Source organism: Tauraco erythrolophus, chromosome 4 (assembly GCF_009769465.1).
Source record: "Tauraco erythrolophus isolate bTauEry1 chromosome 4, bTauEry1.pri, whole genome shotgun sequence".
Classification (NCBI taxonomy): Eukaryota; Metazoa; Chordata; class Aves; order Musophagiformes; family Musophagidae; genus Tauraco; species Tauraco erythrolophus.
Window position 1 is genome coordinate 15,443,246 of NC_141468.1, and position 23,574 is coordinate 15,466,819.

The 23,574-nt window shown below is 43.7% G+C and overlaps 1 protein-coding gene across 1 annotated transcript in view; it reads left to right on the forward strand.

Moving 5' to 3' along the window:
- The window catches only part of LHFPL3 (LHFPL tetraspan subfamily member 3), a 189,970-nt gene extending 167,345 nt beyond the window's left edge, over nucleotides 1–22,625 (forward strand). Inside the window, exon 2 of the mRNA XM_086609862.1 lies at nucleotides 22,336–22,625. Coding sequence (XP_086465988.1) covers nucleotides 22,336–22,625 — 290 coding nt within the window. The remainder of the gene's footprint in view (nucleotides 1–22,335) is intronic.
- The last annotated feature ends 949 nt before the right edge of the window (nucleotides 22,626–23,574 follow it).

A 23,574-nucleotide genomic window follows, 5' to 3' on the forward strand; every position in this document is an offset into this window, starting at 1 on the left:
TCAGCACCCTGTGAAACCAGTGCTACTGACTCGCTTAAATCTCTGCAGTTGCAGCAGCTGAGCAATCCTCTCTCTTTTATATATGGGACAGATGATCTGTTTTATGCAGCTCCTGTAACTGCTGCAGCATCTGCTTATGCAGCACGGAGAAGGGGAGCACACGGAAGGCACAGGGCATGGACATTGCCAGCTTGCTACGGGCCTTTGCTTCCCAGCTGCAGGTGCTGGAGTGGAGCACGTGTTTATGGATCAAGCCTCAGCAGGTGGGAGCAGGCCAGGGGTCACATCTGGAAGACTCAGCACAGGCTGCAGAGCATTTATGTGCGGAAAGTGGCATTTCTTTCTTGAGCCATGCACTGGCAAACTTGGCAAGAAAAATCAATGGCAGATAAACCTCAAATTACATCTTTTCTATCTCTGATGAAAATGCACTTTATTTTCGAGGGATTCTCAATAAAAATGGAGCACTTAGGGTTTTTCTCAGAAATGCTTTTGGGCTGTGTTCAGTGAGTAGAGTTCTCAATGATCAGACAGAACATTTGAAATGCTCCCACTGACCTGTTGCACCCTTTATTGGGAAAAAAAAAAAAGTTTCAGACAAAATGTTTCACTCAATACTGCCAAAAATGAGAGGTACTTTGACACTGGTAAGAGGGAAGGCATTAGCTGGCAGCCCTGTCTGGCAAAGGATGTAGTGGCAGCAAATCTATATTAAGAGAAGCTGAAATCCAAGTAAGTGAGGCCATTAGTGGGTCTTTCTGCACAAGACTGTGAGTATCGCTTTGCACAGGATCTGCCAGAAATATCTACTCACTGTCAGATCAGGTTGGTTAGATTCCATACGAATGATTACATTTCTTAGATTTGTTTCTGACTTGCCACAAGGATATTATTAGAGAAATAATGGTTTGCTTAAGCAGAAAGAAAAGACCTTGTTTTTATTGGTAAAATAAGGATAATTATTTGTCCTGCTTATCATAGTTCTTCTGGGCAGAAGCAAGGTACCCCCACGCTGGTACAAGGACATCACAGGAGTCCCAACATCACATAAGGGAAAGCTCCAAAGAACCAGTCCTTAACTGTGCCTTTTAACTAATTCATGCATAATAGGAGTACATAAGTTAACATATGACAACGTAGTTCTTGGATACACAAATTACTCCCACCAAGTTTATATCAGCGTTTTATTATCGTGTTCCCATGGTTACACTATTAGTACAATTTAACATAGCACTTTTTTGCTAACTGAAAATATGACTAGCAATGAACCCAAATAAAAATACTTTGTTGTTATTGTCCAGTTTAACCACTGGGGAAGGTCAGTATAACTTCTCTGGTCAGTGGGGTAGCTCTTATATATGAGCATACCAACAGCTGAGGTTACAGTCATCTGGCACTGTTAAATGTCCATTTCTCTGGTCTTGGGTTGCTGCAAAGCTACAAAGAGTCCTGCCTGCACAGGGTCAAGAAACTTGATGCAGTGAATTTTCTAGAATTTTGGTATGTCATTAGTTACCGTTCAAACTGAGATTCTGCTCTGCATGCACAGATGTGTCAAAAGGAAACTCATTGTTATGGTTTGAAGTGGGGGGGGGAGGTCCGGGTGGCACAAGCTGCCCATCAGACCGGACTCCCGTCCCCCTCGGGGCTTGAGCCAATCGGCGCCTCTGCGAATTGCCCTATTTACGTCGGACAAAGGAACCGGAAAGGTGTGCCTGTGCCCAGGAGCGAGGAGAGGGGAGAGGGGGGCACGGCCCCCGCTCCCGGCTCCCGGCCGGGCCGGCGGCCTGGCCTGGTCTGGGCCGGGCCCGCTCCATGCCGGTGCCCGCTCCGTCGAGGATGGCGGCGGCGGAGCCACTTGGGGAACTCGGGGAGAGCCCCGCTGCCGGGGCGCCCACCGGGCCGAGTTCACCCAGACAGGACTGAAACCTAAGAGAAACGGCCACACAGCTAAGAGGTCAGTGAAGATGGAACGGAACAACGTGTGCCGCGGCTGAGTCCCCCTTGTGAGCGGCCCCTTCTAACAAACAGTCCTCGGTGGAGCAAGCAGAAAACCCACTCGCAACCAGTGGATGACCCACGTTGGAAAGAGATGCCTAAGCCTGAGACTATTGTGAATCATGGGCACAGGTAGAGACACTTTTACGCATTTTACGCATTTTACGCATTCAGAGTCTGTACGGAGACGCATTTAAGGTCGACATGACGACCCACGCCGGAGCACATTTAAAGTTTGTTGATGACCCACGCCAGAGCGAGTGGCTGCAGCTCCTTAAAAGCCCAGGACTGGTAAAGCCCGCACTTGGGGCAAATCCGATGGGGTAAGGATTTGCCCCCCAGCGGGCAGGATTCACGCCTTCGCCGTGAGTAGGGGATCCGCTGGAGCAAGGGACAATGGTGTAAGGACTCCTTTTCCTTTAAGAGAAGCGGCAGTAACAACTTGGAATGAACTGACCTGCACTCCCCCATTCCCTGCCCCCCTGCGCCGCTGGGGGGAGGAGGTAGAGCTGGGAAGAAGAGGCAAAGGTGGGGGGGAGTGGTGTTGGTTTTAAGACCTGGCCTTGTTTTCTCGTTATTCTCTTAAGTAACCGTTTTTGTGTGCTTTTCTCTTTCTAGGTAGCTGTTAATAAATAGTTTTGCATTAAGAAAAAGCCTCTTTTGCCCGGGACCGTGGTTGGTGGGTGCTCCTCTGTTCCTGTCTCGATCCTCAGCTCTTTTATTACATTTTTTCTCTCCTCTCCATTTTACTGGACTGGGAGAGCTGCGTGGGTTTGGTTGACGGACTCAGCCTAACCCACGACAGTCTTTTTGGCGCCCAACGTGGGGCTGAGGAATTCGAGATAGGGATGGAGACTGGGAAAGGTAACGGGCAAAACAGAAGGACCTTGGAAAGCTCAGCTTGTTGTGACTGGTGAAGGTACCAGGGGTGGATTGTTTATGAAAAGCTTGTTCTTGTTCAATATTGTTTGCAAAATCTGTGTTCTTGTTGATGTAACTGAAATTGTGCCTCAATAGGGAATCCGCAGAGGCGAGGGGTGGAATGTTATGGTTTGAAGTGGGGGGGGGAGGTCCGGGTGGCACAAGCTGCCCATCAGACCGGACTCCCGTCCCCCTCGGGGCTTGAGCCAATCGGCGCCTCTGCGAATTGCCCTATTTACGTCGGACAAAGGAACCGGAAAGGTGTGCCTGTGCCCAGGAGCGAGGAGAGGGGAGAGGGGGGCACGGCCCCCGCTCCCGGCTCCCGGCCGGGCCGGCGGCCTGGCCTGGTCTGGGCCGGGCCCGCTCCATGCCGGTGCCCGCTCCGTCGAGGATGGCGGCGGCGGAGCCACTTGGGGAACTCGGGGAGAGCCCCGCTGCCGGGGCGCCCACCGGGCCGAGTTCACCCAGACAGGACTGAAACCTAAGAGAAACGGCCACACAGCTAAGAGGTCAGTGAAGATGGAACGGAACAACGTGTGCCGCGGCTGAGTCCCCCTTGTGAGCGGCCCCTTCTAACAAACAGTCCTCGGTGGAGCAAGCAGAAAACCCACTCGCAACCAGTGGATGACCCACGTTGGAAAGAGATGCCTAAGCCTGAGACTATTGTGAATCATGGGCACAGGTAGAGACACTTTTACGCATTTTACGCATTTTACGCATTCAGAGTCTGTACGGAGACGCATTTAAGGTCGACATGACGACCCACGCCGGAGCACATTTAAAGTTTGTTGATGACCCACGCCAGAGCGAGTGGCTGCAGCTCCTTAAAAGCCCAGGACTGGTAAAGCCCGCACTTGGGGCAAATCCGATGGGGTAAGGATTTGCCCCCCAGCGGGCAGGATTCACGCCTTCGCCGTGAGTAGGGGATCCGCTGGAGCAAGGGACAATGGTGTAAGGACTCCTTTTCCTTTAAGAGAAGCGGCAGTAACAACTTGGAATGAACTGACCTGCACTCCCCCATTCCCTGCCCCCCTGCGCCGCTGGGGGGAGGAGGTAGAGCTGGGAAGAAGAGGCAAAGGTGGGGGGGAGTGGTGTTGGTTTTAAGACCTGGCCTTGTTTTCTCGTTATTCTCTTAAGTAACCGTTTTTGTGTGCTTTTCTCTTTCTAGGTAGCTGTTAATAAATAGTTTTGCATTAAGAAAAAGCCTCTTTTGCCCGGGACCGTGGTTGGTGGGTGCTCCTCTGTTCCTGTCTCGATCCTCAGCTCTTTTATTACATTTTTTCTCTCCTCTCCATTTTACTGGACTGGGAGAGCTGCGTGGGTTTGGTTGACGGACTCAGCCTAACCCACGACACTCATGTTGGTGGATGTGTTTGTGAACCACTATGGATGTTATGTAGGCACTAACATAGGTCTGGAGAGATTCATTTTTAAAAAGGCAGCATTGCAAATAAGAATGTTTCTTCAGAGCAACATGGTCAGAGCGAGGGATAGCAGTACCAGTTGTGCTCCAAGGAGCCCAAGATGCTCTTTCCATCTGTGGCTCAGTCTGCCTTTCAGATTTGACTAAGAATAAAGTTTACTGTTGTCTGAGCAGTTGCATGGATCTGAGCTAAATGTGATTCTCATTAGGCTGAAAACATATTGAGCAGGTCATATTTCAATAGATGTGAATCAAATATTTGTATTATTAAGGCTATATGGTTGTGTCTTTGTGTTGTACTCATGAACCAAGATGGGAAACATTATTCTCATAGTAGACAGGCTGAGCCTCACCAGTAGCCCTCTCCATACACTTCAAGTTAAATTGTGCTATTCCTGGAGAGACCATACTTTCCTTACCTGGGTATTGGAAGCAAAGTTAGCATATTTTTATGAACCTGATGGACTTATTCAGGGACCTTGAGATGTCAAGTGCCAGTTTTCAAGGACAAGCATTATACAATATTTTAAACTATGAAAATTAAAAGAGCAAAATGTTGGCTGCTATTCCTGCACGAATTGCAGGTTATCTCTGCAATCTTTAGTTTTCTCTCGCTTACTGAGAGGCAAATTGTGACATGGTATTGTGTCTTCAATCCCAAATAGACAGAGTCCATGCAGAATGACTGCTACTGAACAGGTTTTAAGGAAGTTTGATTTTACAGTCCCTGTATTTGATATCTTAGAAGTTCCATAGCCTCTTGGTGGATTTTCCTGTGAATTTCTGGAGTCCCTCTGTTTTTCCCCTGGACCAATCACTCCAACCTCTCTCCTTCAGAATCTGAACTTGGACTTTTTGAGAGAATCATAGAACCTGTTTTCCGTATGTCCATGCCTTCATCATCATGGTTAGGGTGTCTGTCAGCAGATTGAAGAAGGTGCCTCCCCAAACTAAATTTTTCCAAAGAAACTGTCATGAACTCTGAAGTAAATTGGATTTTCTTTCAATACACTTGTTTGGAATAGGTCAGAAGCTCTCAGCCTCATCACTTCTTAGTACCATTTTCCAATGCAAATAGTCCTGTGAGACTGAGAAATGAATTCATAGGTAACAGAGGTAGGAATAATGCGTTAAGGATTGCTAACTTACTATAGGTGGTGGTAATTCTGATGGGCTGAGGTCTTGAAGTTTCTGTTTCCTCTAAACATTTATTTATACAAATCAAGTAGTCCGAATGACAAGATACTGGATTGTTCGCCAGGCAGACATTGTATTTTCTGTATATTTATTTGAATGTTCAAATATGTCTTATACTGTGTATGTTTCAACTGCTTGCAATGTAGTGATAGAAACACTCGTTGATTGATGCATTCAAGAACATTTCAAGTTGCTTGTGGAATTTCTTCTCTTTTTTGCTTGTGCCCACCAGCAGAGTTAAACTAAACCAATTATTTCAGAAAATAATTCTATTATGCATGTTTTCAGCCATTATTTATTTATAAAGAGAGTACTGTAAAAAGGACATGGGGGTCCAAGACCTACGAACATTTTTGAAAGAAGACACAGTTATTACAATCCGAGCTAATACCCTCTTTCCTCTGACTGCATCTCTGGATCCACTTGGGTTAGAGTCCTCCTACTCCCTTTGGAAACATCACATTTCCAGGTTCATCCTTCTTAATGAGCTGGTGGGTACCATGCACTTTGGGGGTTTCAGAGGTTACCTAGCAAGCCCTGAAGCTTCATATCTAACTTTGCAGGTACCCAGCTTTTCCAACAGCCTGTGTCAGTCTCATTGGTTTTGGTGAGACCGTCAAATTTTCCCTTGCGTTACTGCTTTGCCTTACTTTAGTCCAGTCCTTTCAACGTCTGAACAGACATTTTAATTTCTAAGACAGAAATCACCAGCAGTGTTATGTTAATAGGACTGCCAGAAATTTTGTATGGAGGGACACCTACTTTCTGTGACTTCTGGGCATCAGTGCTGAAAATCAGCACCAGAGTAGTTGTTTGCTGTGTTGGAAGTACTAAGGATTAGTTTACCTGAGGCATCGCAGGACTAGAACAGTACACGTACTGGACTTACAAAAATGTTCAAAAAGGTATTACAACTTGATATCATAAACCTAGACAGGACTTGAAATTGCGTGTGCATGCATCAAGGATTTGCTGACAACTACACTGGTAAACTTTGCTGTATAGTGCAATTCTTGGAGTTAACCAGCAAGACTAAAAAAATAAAGGCACAGAAATATAATTCTGTAGAAGTGAAAAAGAAATTCCAAAATTAACCCTTACAGATAGGAACTGGTAAGGCAATCAGGATTACCAAAGCACTGAGGCAAGGACTGTTGCAGTTATGCTGAGCAAAATAGGGAAGACGAGATGTGCTTGCCAATGTAGATATAATAAGATATTGACAAAATTCATGCAGATTTCTTCCACATTTTTTCAAATATTTAAAATTTTCTCAACTCTGGCATGTTGAAAGCAATGAGTTTAGGAGGCTCAGCCATCTCATAGGCTTGGCCCTAGGTAAAAGAGTAATCTTCCCTTTAACAGGAAAAATGCAAAAGAGCAAAACATCACCAGTGTTACTGGTCTCATTCTCCAGGGCTCCCTCCCACCATCCAAAGCTCAGATGCTCACTGGAAGAGACATTGCTGCCCCGATATCTCCGCTGCTGTTAGCTTCAATGAGACATCAGCTCCTGAAAGGCAGCAAAGTCTCACTGCCAAATGTCAACTTTAATGAAGAAGCAATGCAGCCGAGCGGTCTTGGGGCCTATTGTCCATTTCTCTTTTCTTCCGAGCAAAGCTGTTAGGAGATCAGGAAGAGCTATAGCAGAGATAAGTGAAGAATAGCACATGACAAGCTGTGCAGGCATAAAGATGTACGCATACGCCTCAGGGGCATTGAAAGGACCTATACAAAAGTCGATGCCTTTATCATCTGTTCAGCACTCGTCCTGCCTCTGTGCCAGTCCATTTGCAATATCGGCTAGTGCTGCTTTGGAAATCAGATTTAAATGATTGTAATGACTTTAGTTAAACCTTAACATTTCCAGCTCAAGAACAAGGCTGTCTCCTTCTGCTTCCAACTCTCTCCTTTCAGAGGAGATGGCCCCATATTGCTGCCTCCCAACTGCCCATCTCCTCCGCATATTAGGGTCCTCCCCTCGACAGGCTTTTAGCTTTGCATTACCTGCTTCCATTTGCCTGCAGCATAAAGGTGCTTCAGACCCTGTCTCACTCTTTTCCTATCCCACAAACCACTCTGAGGTACAAGCGTGTGTCCCATTGTTCAGAGGAGATGGGGAGCAGGGTGCAGGCTGGCTTTGGAAAGGCTGCTGATTTTAAAAAGGAGAATGAAACCCGTCTGGAGCTAGATCTTCCCATACAGAACTATCTGGAGCCCTCTGGCAGAGCACACTGAGGGATCTCCAGCCCTGAGGAAACTGGTGAATCCTGAACAGATTTTAATACTTGGAGGATGAGTCAATGTCTGCTAGAGGGTGAGTACAGTTCCTGCTTGTCATAGAATCGTAGAATGGTTTGGGTTGGAAGGGACCTTAAAGATCATCTAGTTCCAACCCCTCTACCACAGGCAGGGACACCTTCCACTAGACTAGGTTGCTTAAAGCCTCATCCAACCTGGCCTTGAACACTTCCGGGGATTGGGCAGCCACTACTCCTCTGGGTAACCTGTTCCAGTGCCTCACCACCCTCACTGCAAAAAATTTCTTCCTTATATTGAATATAAATCTCCCCTCTTTCAGTTCAAAGCCATTACCCCTTGTCCTATCACAACATGCCCTTGTAAAAAGTCCCTCTCCAGCTTTTCTGTAGGCCCCCTTTAAGTACTGGAAGGCTGCAATAAGATCACCCTGGAGCCTTCCCTTCTCCAGGCTGAACAACCCCAGCTCTCTCAGTCTGTCTTCACAGGAGAGGTGCTGCAGCCCTTGTATCATCTTCATTACCCTCCTCTGGATCCACTCCAACAGCTCCATGTCTTTCTTATTTGGGGACCCCAGAGCTGAGGATCAAGGAAAACATGGCATTTAGTCAACTGCAGGTGATTTCCAGCGAAACATTAATGCTTTACAAAAGACAGGAGGGACAAGAGCCTTCCTCTTTCTCCCCCAGTGTGCTCAATTACTTCTTTTTTCCTTGCTCATAACAGAATGTTTCCTCGTCCATCACGTCATCTTTCTACTTGACTTCAGTCACTTCCTCTGAAACTTCACTTTTCTCCACTAAAATACATGGGGAACACAAAGCTCCAACAGAGGGCAAAGGGAATGTGACTGTCATGCCCACAAACAGGCTGAATGGCTATAAATTGTAGATCTTAAACCACTTCTCATTTCAACATTAAATCACGGGTTTTTTTATCGTGATGCATTATATTCTGGGAATCGTAGCCATGCTTTGGCAGAGAACATGGCAGTGACCATGAACCTGCATCTCAGCTTACAGCAGAGAAGTCCTGCCGGTGGCTATTTATCTTATCCACTGCCAGACAACTTCTTGAATCTCTCAATCAGCTTCTGTAGGAAAGATTTCTCCAGCTGGCCAGTGACCAAGAGCAGGCACAGGCATCTTCCCAGCAGCTGTTTGTACTGCAGATGTTTCCTCATCTGCCACCAGTGCACTGAGTCAGCATTCTGCACCAGCACTGGGGGCAGGGCCTGCAAGGATGGAGAAGAGGCTCAGAATATTTAAGAAAACTTTTTCCCCTTCTCTCTTCTTTTATATCATTTCCTTTTGCAAGTGTTTTTGTCGTTCATGTTCCTTTCATGGCACGACAGCCAGCAAAGCAGAGGTCAGGTAATAATTGGTTGAATTCTTGGTGGCTATTTTGAAATCGCTCACTCAGTTGTTGACCACTGACCCATACTTTTTGTTGTACTGGATGCATGAGTTAACCCATTTTCCAATCGTTTCCAATCATGACTGTCAAATACCCTCAAGCGCTCATGTAAATGAAACTCTGAACACAACCAGGACGTCATACCTAATGTTTCTCTGAAGCAGTAGTCTGTGGGGGCTGATTCTTTAATGCGTTACTAATGTGCTGTTGCTGTTAGTGTGCTCCATGGCACGTACCCGGCAGTCAGGGGCTGCAGTAGTGTGGTTGGGGATCAGTAACAGCGTAGGGAAGCCTTGCTGGTTGTGAACTTAATGGCTACGTGGTGTAAGCTGAACTGGTTTCACAGAGTGTAACTGCAAGGATGAAAAACAGCAAGAGGCGGCTTTGCTGACTACAATGCAGGGCAGGGTTTATCGAGGTAGAGAGTTTTGCTACATTTATGGTCAAAGGAATATAAATCTGAAGATTTTCAGCAAAACAGCCATAGTGTTCCAGCCTGGAGTTTGCCTTCGGTGCTGCTCCTGACCTAAGACTTGAACGGGTGCTGTTTGTGTTGTCCTTGTGTCCAGCTCTGCAGCTACGGTGAAGCTCATTTGCTGAGAAAAGTGACGATCCCGAGTTTCTGATTCTGAAGATACATGGTGTAAGACCTTTAAGTTCTTGCAGTTATCTTAAAGGCCCAAAGTAGTTGAATTTAGCCTCAAAGAGAAACACATCCTAGTCATTTTTTAGTACACTGATCGAACTCCATCTTTAATAACTATTTAACAGCATCAACTTGGACAGCTTTTCAGCCTGGCTACAGCTCCTGAGTTTGTGCCAGAACCTCTCCCCCAACAACTCAAAACTTGCTTCTACTTTACAGCCCAAATGTACTCCTGGATGGTTTATATCCATTTGTTCAGGTGCCAAGACTGCCCTTCCCCTTAAATAGCTCTTCCTTCTCTCTGGGATCCATTCTCTTGTGTTTATACAGAGTAATCATAAAATTCTTCAGTGCACCAGCACCATAAGGCATGCAGGTCTGTTTTCTAGGCAGCACTACTTTTTTTTTAGAGGTTTTCACCTCTTCTTTTGCAAGTGAGTACTTACTGGCTGCGAAATTGTTAGTTATCAGGAGCAAAAGACTGAAACAGTGGTATTTATTATGGACTCTACTATAGACTTAGTTGTAGAAATTCCCTTTTTGTATGAATCTCTCTTTCTTCTGCATCTTGCTTCCACCTCGGAAGCCTACAGAACTTTGCCATGTCTATCCTGAAAATGGTGGTTCATGGAGTCCCGGACTTCCCCACTCACCAACATGTTTATTTTTTCTTGCAATTGCAGTAGCTTTGGAAACAAGGGGGAGGCATGCACTTCCCAAGTACAAAACCAGCTGTTGTAGGTGCTTGATGTTTGGCAGGGAAGTCAGGACAGCTTGGATGAGGACTGGCAAAAAAAGAAATCACTTTATGCTCTCCTCTTTCTTCACCATCACATTTTCAAACCTTAATAAAGAAGGGAAAGGGCAAATTTCTATAAAGACCACAGTGAGAGAGCCCAATAGTAAGCTCCCTCTTTGCCTCTTATCCCCATTTATTCTGCTAGATTTTCTTCTCGGTTTGATTCCCAGCACATATAGACAACACTATTTTTGATCTTAACTCTCTGTAGTTCCATCTAGTTCCTAATTCTTTGGCTGCTATTCCCCTTAGATGCCTTTCTTTATTAATTTCAAAGATGTTTATCTCTCAGCCTCATAAGAACATAGGCCTGGAAAAAACCTACTAAATCATCAAATCTAGTCCCCTTATCATGGGCAGTTACAGCATCATGCAATACCTTCCCTAAAGTACTATATTACATCTTAAAATAATCTTTCTCTTATTAACTGTTCCAAATATCATTCTAAAGATTAGAAACCACCAGCACCGGCTGGATGACTTTAGTACTTAGATTATGCTGAAAAACTTTCCCTGGTACTGCCAATGCTCATGCTTACCTTTTTCATGGGTGCATTTTACTGCTGACTCATGGTCCTCCAAGGGCTGATTAACATAGTCTTATGTTTTCTCTTCTTTACCATTTGTCCCATTAGTCTTCCGCATTGATGGTGCCTCCCATCTGTAGATTTTACTATCAAACCTCTAAAAAAAGGTTTTAATGAAAACTTGCCAAAGCTTCAAATGAAAACACTAAATGATTGATATCCAGACTAATTCTTGAGTTCCCCAAGGTATCTTCACAACAGCATGGGACTTTCCCTTCAAGCCAGACATGTCAGGTCCCCCTGACATGTAGCATATGCACGTTAAATTCTCATGCGAATCTCTCTATTCTCCATGTCTCTATATGACACGTATCAAATGCTTTCTGAAGGGAGTTTTACGTAGCTTTCTTTCATAAAGTCACTGCTTCCCAGCTGTCAGATAGAACCGTGCTAATGTCACCCAACGTTGTATTTCTTTCCATGTCTTTAATTATTCTTTCCTTCAATAATTGTTCAAAGAACTGAGGTCAAACTGATGGATGAGTGTTTGCTCCAATTACTTTTCAATTCTCTGTTTTGTTTTATTTTTTCTAAAAATTAGGTAGCACATATGCTGTTCTCCAGTATCTTAACAATGAATTTGTTTTAAAAACCTTCCTACCAGCTTTGCAATTCAATGTGTTGGTTATTTCAGTATTTGTGGTTGGAGAGTCCATTCCTCCAGCTTGAGCACATTAGGATCATTTTAGGTTTGCTAGGGGCTTGGAGGCAGGAGTTCCCATTTCCAAATGCTTATGCCCAGCTATAAGGGCATCATCCTCTTGTTCTCTGTTGTCCTCCTCATTGAAAAATGAGGCAAAGGATTAAGTCCTACCCCAGTATCACTCCATATCTGCTTTCTTCTTCTTTCTTTGTTAACCTAATTGAAGATTATTTGACTTTTTGTTTTAATTTCTCTTGGAAGATTTAGCAGAACTTGAGTTTTGGCAAGCTGACTTTTAGACCCGCATTATCTAATCTCCAGAATGTGTCATTCTTTGCTAATTAATCCCTTTTCCTAGCATTTCTAGGGTCTCTGCTCACATCTTCTTTCCTTTTTCCAAGGCTTTTTGGAGGGATAGGCAATGAGGGTAGAAGGAAACACAGTTTGCTACTCATTCAGACAGAGTTGAAAGTGCCCCTGGAATTTTACTCATCTTGTTAAGATACTTCAGAAAATATACATATTTGAAAGAAATTCAAGGCATTCCTCACAATTAAGTATGGACTTCTTCAGTCTAGTTAACTTGTTAGCTAGTTTCTTTGGTTTGTCAAAGTTCGTCCCTCTGAAATATGCATTTTTCAAACTCAGTTTCAGGATCATTTTTATTCATATTCTCATTTTATTTAAACTGAATTGACTCATTGTCACTGAAGATAAGATTATTTTCAGCTCTTCCTTCTCTTTATGAAACCCATGTTTAAAATAGCTTCACTACTTGGATAAGGAACTTGTGATGAAACGTCAGCTGTATAAATCTCAAGCGATATCTAGCCTATGCCATTCATAATAGCACCTGTACTCCAGTCTGTCTGCTGTAGCCTACACTGTATTTATATTGAGTTTATTCATTATTTAAATCTAGTACATTTCAGTATGCTATCATTTGATATGGTTTGGCTAAAGACCAGGTTCTACAAAGAGAAGTTAACATCAAATTAGAAAGCTGTAACACTCCTCTGTGACAGCATTCAAAACAAACATTTTCAGTATTAAGTTTTGTTACCAAGTAAAGCTAAGCCAAAATTGCATTAGATGTCTGTGATCTGACAAAAAACAAAGATGCAATATAAGCAAGTGGTTCCTTCCTTACTTACACAGTTCTTTTTCAGAAGGCCCTGGCGTGCAAGATGTCCCCACATCGTCAAACAACCTGCCTTCGTGCCAGTTCCCTCCCAGGTTGTGGCCCTCTGAGCACGTGCATTTGCAGCACCTTTGTCATTCCTGTGAGCTCTGGGCAGGGACCTTCAGCTGACACACAGAGCTCGTAACACACATTCTGTGGTACAAAGACATGTTAGAAAAACTCCTGTGGGTTGTGACACAGTTTTCATGTTATTTTAGACACTTTAAACAGAAAAATCAGAAGAAAGATCTATTAGATCGCAGGGCCAGTGGACACCACAGGAGACAAGCAGTGTAAATGTAACTTCTGACACATACCTTCCTGTGAGTTTCTAGCTATACCACCTCCCATACCTGCTTCTTTGTAAGGAAGTATTTTTATCTCTTGTCGTATATAATTTCAGTTTACCCGCTCTTCGTCAGTTAGTCATCCGCCTCAGCTATAGCTGTTAGCAATTCTTTGTCATGACATTTCTAGGGATTTTTTTGCCCACATGGTGATTAGGCTTGCATCCATTAATAGTCTTCGGCTTCCATATTTTTTCTGGACAAGGCACTATAAATACCTATTGCTTATGACCATGGTTGGAACACCAGAAGTTGCGGCCTTTTGCAAGGAGTCATTGGGATGCACCTTGTGAGTCACCTGCCACACACTCATAAAAATCTATGATACTCTTACATTCTCTTTACGCTCAAGCTAAGGTAGTTGTTGTACTAACTAAATTATTCATAGAACTGCATTAATCTCGAAGTTTAATTATCGTGGCTAATGATCAAAACTTGGAAGTTAAATGCTCCCATGGTGATACAACCCCTCACAGAATTTCTGTCTCTATCATATCCAAGAAATCTCTATCCATGCATGAATCCAACACTTGAGGTCTGAAACAGGCCCCCTTAGCGCAGTAAAATGTCTTTTACAGTTCTTCACCCAAATGACGTTCGCTGAAGTAGATTGCACAATCTTTACTATTCTTTTCTACAGATTTACTGCTTAACACGTTCCTCACATATCACATTACTTCACTTTTCCGGTTTCCATCTTTCTGAACAACTCATGCTCTTTAGCGCTTGTCTTTGGCAATGGCTGTTAGTCAACCGTATTTCTGTTATCCAGCTTCACATCTTGCAACAGCTGATCTTGTGAGACCCCACCTGCAGTACTGCGTTCAGCTCTGGGGCCCCCAACACAAGAAGGACATGGAGCTGTTCAAGCAGGTCCAGAGGAGGGCCGTCAAGATGATCCAAGGGCTGGAGCACCTCTGCTATGAAGACAGGCTGGGAGAGTTGGGGTTGTTCAGCGTGGAGAAGAGAAGGATTCGAGGACATCTTATAGCAGTCTTCCAGTATCTAAAGGGAGCCTACAAGAAAGCTGGAGAGGCACTTTTTACAAGGGTCTGTAGTGCTAGGACAAAGGGCGATGGCTTTAAACTGAAAGAGGGTAGATTTTGACTAGGGAAGAAATTTTTCACTTTGAGGGTGGTGAGGCACTGGAACAGGTTGCGCAGAGAAGTTGTAGATGTCCCGTCTTGGAAGTGTTCAAGACCAGGTTGGAAGATCTAGTAGAAGGTGTCCCTGCCCATGGCAGGCAGGTTGGAACTGGATGATCTTAAAGTTCCCTTCCAACCCTAACCATTTGTTATGGGTTAGGCTGAATCCCACACACAGCCGGTCACTCCCCCTCCCCCACCGCCAGCAATGAGGGAGAGAATTAAAGGAGAAACAGGAAACCCGTGGGTTGAGATAAGAACAATTTAATACAGATGATTTAATACACAGTGTAGATGCTCACCACCCCCTTGTATGCGAAGCCCGTCTCGTCCCGAAGCTGCAATCCTGGACGAACACGAGGCCCCGAAATAGAGAGAGGCAGAGAGAGAGAGTACTCTGAGAGTGGGAGTACTGGGAGAGAGAGAAGAAAAAAGGCAACAGAGCAAAAGCGCAGCAAGCGCAAAAGAGCAAAAGCGGCGAAAGAGCCAAAGCGCAAAAGCCCTTCTGTCCGGCTGACCCTCACTTTTATACTGGGCGTGACGCTGCATGGTATGGAATACTAATTGGCCAGTTTGGCCCTCAATCTTAAGTTCCACCACAAATCACAAGGGGAATCATGTCCCCCTTGTCCCAACTATGCTCCCTCCTTATCCCGCCGTGCTTCTGCACTCCGGCACACTGAAAAGTCCTTGGAGTTTCACGTCCAACCACAAACATCAACTTGCTATCAGCATTCTTCTCAGACAGAGCCTCTGAGTAAAACCAAAACACGGAGCTCTTCTAGCTGCTAAAAAGAAGAGCTAACTCTGTCCCAGCTAAAACTAAGACACCATTCTATGATCAAATTCTTCCATTTTGCTGTCTAAGCATAACTAGCAGGCACCAAAATATCTCAGTTATCTGTGAACTCAGCCACATTATGGTGAGTCTTCTCTCCCTGACTGTAGCACCTACCTCACTACTGCTTTCCACAATGTTGTTATCTTTGTCTTTGCTGTCCAGTCACTGAATATTTGGTCATCTTTTTTCCTTTTCTTAAAATAAATATGGGAAATACGCGTATCTCTTGATATGTGTGTATATATATATATTCTTATCAGATTTGGCATCAAAAAGTCAGTTCCCTAGTAAGTCAAGGGGCCATAATTATGTCAGGTCTTTAATTTTATCACAGCAATGCAGTAGGAGGTTCTCCTCCTTTTTGTCCTCCTTAGCTCTGCCTGTGAATGTTCTTAATCCTGTGGAGAGGTTCAGGCTCCTCAACATTACCAAGTAAGATGATGTGAAATAAGAGAACAAATAGATTAAACTGCTGAAGCCTCTCACATCCTTATCATATGTCGTTCTAGGGTTTACTTCAAATGAGAACTAGTCTTGTCTCCTGGACCAAATGTCTCCATTATACATGTTGTTTGAAGCTTTCTGAAGGAAGATTAACTCATAAACTTTTGCTCCTTCACTTGGGGGAGGGAGGGAGCATCTTTGGGCCTCTCTAGGAAGGCCAGCTTTTGTCCTTGTCACTTAGATGAAAGTGGCACATCAGTGTGCTGGAGTAATTCCACAGGGCACCCGCCTTGTCCCACATGGGAGCCCAGGGCACAGAAGTCCAGATACGATTTTGTCATTCCAGTTCTCCAAGAACTCTGCCTTTGAATCTTGAATTTCGTGCCACTTTTCTCACTGGCTATCTCATACCTAACAGCAATCACATGGTTAGCAACCCTATGTGAGCACCACTAACAGATCCTGCTGCCAGAGGAACTTTCAGTCCTCTTCTGGCACAAATTGAAAGTCTGTGTTATCTCCTTGAGGAGCCATTTGGCACCTCTCTGAAGAACCTCTCCAAAGCTGAAGACTGAATCTGTCAATCTTGAAACAAGGAGCGTTTTCCTCTTTGTATTGCACAAAAACCATTTCAGGTGTTAAGGAAGCTCTGAATGGTTCAAGAGCCTTCTCCTAGGCACAGGTTTTGTTGTGATGAAGCCCACACATTAAGTCAGAATTTTAAGGTTCCCATCCAGCATTGAAGAACTTATGGAAAGGAACTTCCAAGCTCCTCCAAAAATAATCTGGTTTACGTGCACCAGAACTGTTTCTGTGAATGGAATGAGTAAAGGGAGAGAATCAGGGAATTTGCTTCAAAATTTCACATTTACTCCAAGCCAGAACACAAATATAAACAGAGAGAATTATTATCTCACTCATTAGTACAGTCCATATCGCTCAAGGCAACCTCAGCTGCATGGATGTGCAGCCTCTGTGTTCACTCAGGACTATATTTGACCCAGTGTCTTCAGCCACCTCCCCTCACCCTTTCTTTCTTTCTTTCTTTCTTTCTTTCTTCTTCTTTCTTTCTTTCTTTCTTTCTTTCTTTCTTTCTTTCTTTCTTTCTTTCTTCTTTCTTTCTTTCTTTCTTTCTTTCTTTCTTTCTTTCTTCTTTCTTTCTTTCTTTCTTTCTTTCTTTCTTTCTTTCTCTCTTTCTTTCTTTCTTTCTTTCTTTCTTTCTTTCTTTCTTTCTTTCTTTCTTCTTTCTTTCTTTCTTTCTTTCTTTCTTTCTTTCTTTCTTTCTTTCTTTCTTTCTTTCTTTCTTTCTTTCTTTCTTTCTTTCTTTCTTTCTTTCTTTCCCCTGTACAAGTTCCTGAAATACTGTAGGGATCGCTGGTTTTGTAATTACCATTTAGAAAAAATTCTGAAAACAAAGAACCTCTCAGTTTTTGGAATCATGGAGGCTTGGAGGCTCTTGCTGGTCAGTGTAATTCCCATTCTATTTTTTTGACTCTTTTATCAGGAAACTTGCCATCATCATACTCTACATGCAAGCAAATTGGATGTGTTGTCAGGAAAAGAATGAAGATGAGAGGGGAGTCCTGCCAGCAGGAATTTCTCAGCGCCGATTTCCTGTATAACAGTCAGCCTTTTTATAAATAGAACCTCATTCCATGCAATGATATAATATTAATCTGTCACCATATTTGGCACAACCATGGGATCATGAACTGCTTGCTTGCTAATCACCATTTGAGCTCATTCACTGAGCACAGGCTGTGATGATATTAGCTTGGTCAGAGTCACAGGTATGTCAGTGCCAGCAACAATCCAGTGTCTGTTTCCAATCTCTGAAAGTGTCATGTCTGGACCCTTTGTCCCAGGAGGTAAAATCCTGGACTCCCTCTCTTAGAATGAATAATTTGTCTTGTCACTCAGAGCCCTAAAGGAAAACCATGTGACAGTGTCTGTTAGCTGCTCATTTGAGAAAAAAGCTTTTAAGAAGAGAAATAAATGTATATCAGGCATGTTAAACTGCTATTTACTGATTATATTTTTAAAGCTTGAAAAGCTTCACCAGACTCTAATATGTAGGAGAAACAATTTGTTACCTGACGACTTGTAAGAAAATTAGAGGAAGGACCGGAGGAAGGCCAGGGCCACTGTTATGAAGGCACTATTCCTGCCAGGAGCTTTATCAAGCAACCAAAGGGAAAACAATGTGTTTGTGATTCTTGTTTTACAGTCGCCCAAATAGTTCTGAATGGTGTCAGTGACATTAATCAGTCATCTATGGATTTCCTCCCACTGCTTCTCATGAAAGCTCTTGGTTAGTTGCAGAGGTCCCAGGCTGGGCTGTCTGCAGGCTCAGGGAGATCGTGCTGACCCAGTGTATTCAGCCCACACACAGACTGCCTCAACCGGTATAGATTTAACTTTTTCCTTACTTGAATCAAAAGGTCTGTCGGAGCTGATGATTTATGTCTTTTCATTCCATAGGTAAGCTTTCCTAGTCTAAAAGTTTCTGAATTTATTAGAACTGGATAGTAGTAAAACAGTAGTAGCCTTCATTACATTTCCATTTCAGTCCCATTGCCATTAGAGACAGCGGAAGTTTAGACAAAGATATTGGACCCATGTCTGTGTTATAAAATCATCTCTTAGCAGTTTCAGTGAAATTACATAAAATGGTTTCCATTTTTCAAATTTGTAGAGAACTGAAAGTAATTTCCTTCTGGAGAAAAATCTTCTAATCCTCTTTAGAAGGATTAAAATGTAAAAATTTCTAGCAATACAAAGTAGATCTGTAGGTGGATTTTATACCTGTCTTTCTGGTGTTGTAGCTGATAAATGAATCATTATGTGTTTCATATTATTGAGCAAGTCTGTATTCTTAAAGGTATTCAGTGCAAAATATTCCTTCAGAGAGTGAAGACTCTTGCTTATGTTAACCACTATGGGTAAGGTACCATTCATGCATCTGATGATGTTGACCAAGCAGTCATCCAGTCATCTAGTAAAAAGCATTTAAACTGTATAGGCAAAGGAGATAGTGACAATATCCTCTTTTTGATACCTGCCTTTGTGCAAAGGGATCTAGTCCAGCCACCACTTACCTGTGTGATAAGTCCAACTGCAATCAACAGAATGACTCCAGAAAGTTAAGTAAGTATATCAAAGCATGCAGGGACAGAATTCAGGAAAGATGAGTTAATTGGAAATCTGAGGAACTCAGCTGGGAAGCTGTGCGCTGAGTTCCTGAGATAAGGACACGCATTTTTAATTACTTAGGTGGAAAAGAACAAAGTTAAATTATTTTTAGGAAGTACTAAGAACATGTATCTGAAGTGCTATGTAATAAAAAACCACAGAGATGTTGGTATATGCTAATTATTCTTGCACTTTAGCAGAAAAATCCCACATCTATTGATCATTAACTAAGCATTAAACTTCCTTTCAATTTGAGGATGATTAATAAAAGTAAACTGGCTTTGGTAGTTGCTGTTATGCAGTAAACATTTTTCAACATTTACCTGGGTAAATGCGGACATTTTCACTAACACCAGAAGTATGTAGATTTGATGCATTGTTTCCATGAAGTCCCTCACAACTGTGAGGACAATGCTCATGTGTTGACTGCAAGAAATAATCTTTCTGGAAGCGTGTATAACCAGCTCAAGAAGAAAATTATTGTACAGTTTGTCTCTAAAATCTTTGGAATATGATCTTATGAAATTGTGTAAATGAGTTAAGGCAGGCGATAGGAAACTACAGTTTGTCCAACCTGCATGTACTGAGTAAATCAGTCCTTATCTAATTGTCCTTGTTTCTAAGCCTAATTGTCCTTGAAAGTATTATAAGCTGCTATATTTTAACACAAATGAACTGCTCAGGAAGAACGTGTCAAACGCCTTAGGCGCAGGTTTTATTCTACGTCGGATGCTTTTCTGCAGACATGCTTTCATGGCTTTGTCTACAGCAATTGTGTAGCTGTCAAAAGGAAAATACCATTCTGAGCTCTGTTTTCACATCTCTTTTCCAGTATTTCATCATATTGATTCAGTGCAGGTGTGTTTTTGTCTTGTGGGCACTAGAGATATGTAAAATGGCAGTACTTATGCTTGTGCAGAAGAGACAAGAACTTGTTGCAGTTCCCAAAGTGACGGCAGCTGTTGGTTGCACAAGCTACTCTGTGTGTAAACTATGTTTTTCAAACAGAGGTCTGGTTCAGCAACCATTTAAAAAGCTGAAAGCCACAGTGTATTCTTTTCAATTAGCACATATGCCTGCAATTTAGAGCACAGTGCACCAATATAATATTAAGACCTATAGAAGATGGTTTAGGATCCATTGTATCTCATCATCCATGCTAAGAGGGGCTCATGCTGGAAATAGGCTTGTTTCCAAGTTAGAAAAGATAGTACTGAAAGCATATGGATTTTCTGATTCTCTTAAATGCAATAAAAACTGAGGAATGAACCCATTCAACATAATCTTTATTTTTAGATTTTTCTTATTTTACTAAATTTTTATATCCTGTCCTCCCCTACTGAAGATGTCCCTGTGCTGTTGCCCTGGCTAGTGCTGCATTCACGTTATTTGCTTCAGTGAAGCCAACGGGTCCATCAGCATGACCAAGGGCTGCAGTTGAGCGTACCTGTGCACTATTTCCATTGCTCAGATAGGAAAAGTGCCATGAGCACCCAGCTGCTCTGTCCCCCGTTACCAACGTGCTGCCTCCCTGCCAAAAATCAGGTCAAGTTGGACAGGACCTCTGGAGACCACCTGGTCCATCATTCCACTCACAGCAGGGCCAACCCACATGGGGTTTCCCAGGGAAAGACATTGTCCGAAAGCAACCAGCGAAGTCCAAGTCCTGCCTTCGCTGTACTCCTTCAGCTGTGCCCGGTGACAGTCCCTGAGGGCAGCGGGAAGCCAGGTCCTATGCAGAAGTACATTCAATCCAGCCCTATGAGATTGGCATATTGGCTCGTTTTCTCAGCCTGTGGATTTTCTCAGCTAGTGACTCAGTGCAGAGAGACCATGTTAGGGAAGATGCAGCTTATGGAGTTTCTTTTTTTCGTGTGTTTCTGTGATGATGTGTCACTACCTCAGAACACATCATATCCTCTCAGGGCAGAAGCCCTGCTGCTGCATCCCTGCCATGGTACCCTCCACCACCAGACACACACTCCAGTAGGACGAGGGGCAAACAACCTTCAAGGAGGCTGCTCCCCAGTGACCACAGGACATGTCTCTGAAAAGCAAGTCCTGTGCCAGCCCAAGGCTGTGGCTAAACCTAGGCTGGCAAGATGCTAGGACAAGGGCTGTGAACATGCTCTAGAGCCCAGCAGGACCATGCTTGAGGTCTCCTTTACCAGGAGCACACATGTCCCACCCGAGGTGTGGATGGCCAGGCATAGGTAGCCGAGCATGCTCAACCCTCACCTTGGCACCATCCAGGCAGGGGAATCACAGCCACTGCTGGCCCATGTGGGCAAGGGTAACATCTGCTTCAGCTGATGAAGCACATTGCTTTTGAAAAAAACAAACTTGTCACACCATTTTGCCTCCTCCACGAGAGCCACGTTGGCCCGTGGCACTACCTGCCGTCCCGCAGTGGGGCAGTTTCCCTGGGAATCGAGGGTCAAAGCGAATTTCTGCTACTTAAAAATTAAGTAAGTTCAGCATTTTAGCAGTCACCCAGCCTGGTGGATGAGGACCCAAACTCCCACCTTTTGCCTCTGTCCCCCACGGTCGGCTGCCCCTACCCTGAGCTGTGGTGATCGCTGTCAGTGAGCCTTCCACGTGGGTAGAGGCTTTTCATTTTACTTGGTGTTGCCAGGATCAGCGCTTTTCCGTGTTTGAGATGTCATGTGGTGATTTCTCAGGTAAACCAGATCAGAAGTTGACAGCTTATTTTTCCTTGCAGAACAATGTCATTACTTGTGTTTTTGAAGAGTACAAACCTTATGTATAAAACATATTTCAGTTAAAGGGGTACTGCCAACTGACAAAACCCCAAACCCTCGCTATTACCTACGTGTGTTACAAGTATTTAGATTATCAGCAATGATGGGTAGTTTTTTTCTCTGTTGTTCTCTGGTTTGTTTACCCGACCATTTGACAGTAATCTGGTGTTTTCTTTGAATATCCAGGTGATTAATCATTTTCCCCTTTTGTTTTGCATGAGTCTTTCATATTACAACAAACAAATCAGTCTCACCAGGAAAATGTGATTGCACTGGTACAAAAACTGGCCAGGGATTCAGGATGTAACTTTTTTTTTTTTTTAAGCAAGGTGTGCAATTCCTGTTGTATCTTAGGTTTTTATAGTAAATACTTAATCACAGCATATAATTCTGTGACTTGTTTTTAAGTAAGCTAGCTTTGAAGCTCAGGATGGAAAAGTGTGTTGCTTTAATGATAAATGTGTAGGTTCTCATCAAAACGAAAGTTTGGTCTCATTATCCCATTGTTCTCCTTTTCTTTTTTTTCTCCAAGCTGCCTGTCTCGTCCTGGGTTGTATGATTTTTCCTGATGGCTGGGATTCAGATGAGGTAAAACGGATGTGTGGTGAAAAGACAGACAAGTACACGCTGGGGGCTTGTTCAGTCCGCTGGGCATATATCCTGGCGATTATTGGAATCTTGGATGCGCTGATCCTCTCATTTCTGGCATTTGTGCTTGGCAACAGACAAGACAGCTTGCTAGCAGAGGAGCTCAAGTTGGAAAACAAAGGTAGGACTGCTTTAGAAACCTATTATTGGGTGGCCTCAAGGGCGATTGCTTAAAAACAATGATCGGTTTCGGTTTATTTTATACTTAAAAGTTGGCATGCTGGCTTACTTCCTAAGTTGCTGGGAAAGAGGAAAAGCAAGGGGCAGAGGAAGTTTTGCTTTTCAGCCTCCAAAATCTGAAAGAGTTCAAATTGCCGTAATTGTTGCTCTATGCATGACTTATCCTTAACAGTTCTTAGAGCTGCAGATGGGATGGTTTTGTGTTACTCACTTGTACATTATTTCATTAGCATTTAAGTTCCACGATCTCCATCTTTTTCTGTACCCATGGAAGATTTGTTCATTCGGTTCCTTTAAATTTTGCACTGTGATACGAACGGCTGTAACATGGCATTCCACTGTGTTAGTACAGTACACAGTAAGGAGGTAGTGTTGGCTTAGGAGATCAGTGATGAGCTGCATAATGGGACCACTTGTACAGCGAGGGACCGGTGGACTAAGGATCAGAGCCAGGAACGAAGCAGAATCCTAGTTCTTGTTTGATTATGTTGCTTTGAGCTCATTAGTCAGCTCACAGGAATCTAGGATGCTGTAGAAACTGAATATTCATGCAGCGGGTTGGAGATAAAACACATTTCTAGATTAAGAACATGAAACTGGCTCAGTGCAGTAGTTTATCACACAGTTGCAAGAGGAGAGATGCCGCTTGGTGAGCGTGTGCAAGCCCGGCTGATTTCTGCAGCCCCTTCCCCTCGCACTGCCCCGACACCCACAGCTGTGTACCTGATGTGACAGATACCACAGAGGGCATGTCCCTGCCTGGTGTTTTTAATGGGCCTGTTGTCCCTGGATCTGTCTAATCTCTTTTGAACCTGCTGATACTGTCAGCTTCTACAGCACTGCGTGCCAGCAAGTTCCTGAAGCTCACTACTGACTGCTAAAGTACTTTCTTTTCTCTCTTTCACAATGATCCCCCACTATTTTCAGCAAGTGTCCCCCGCTG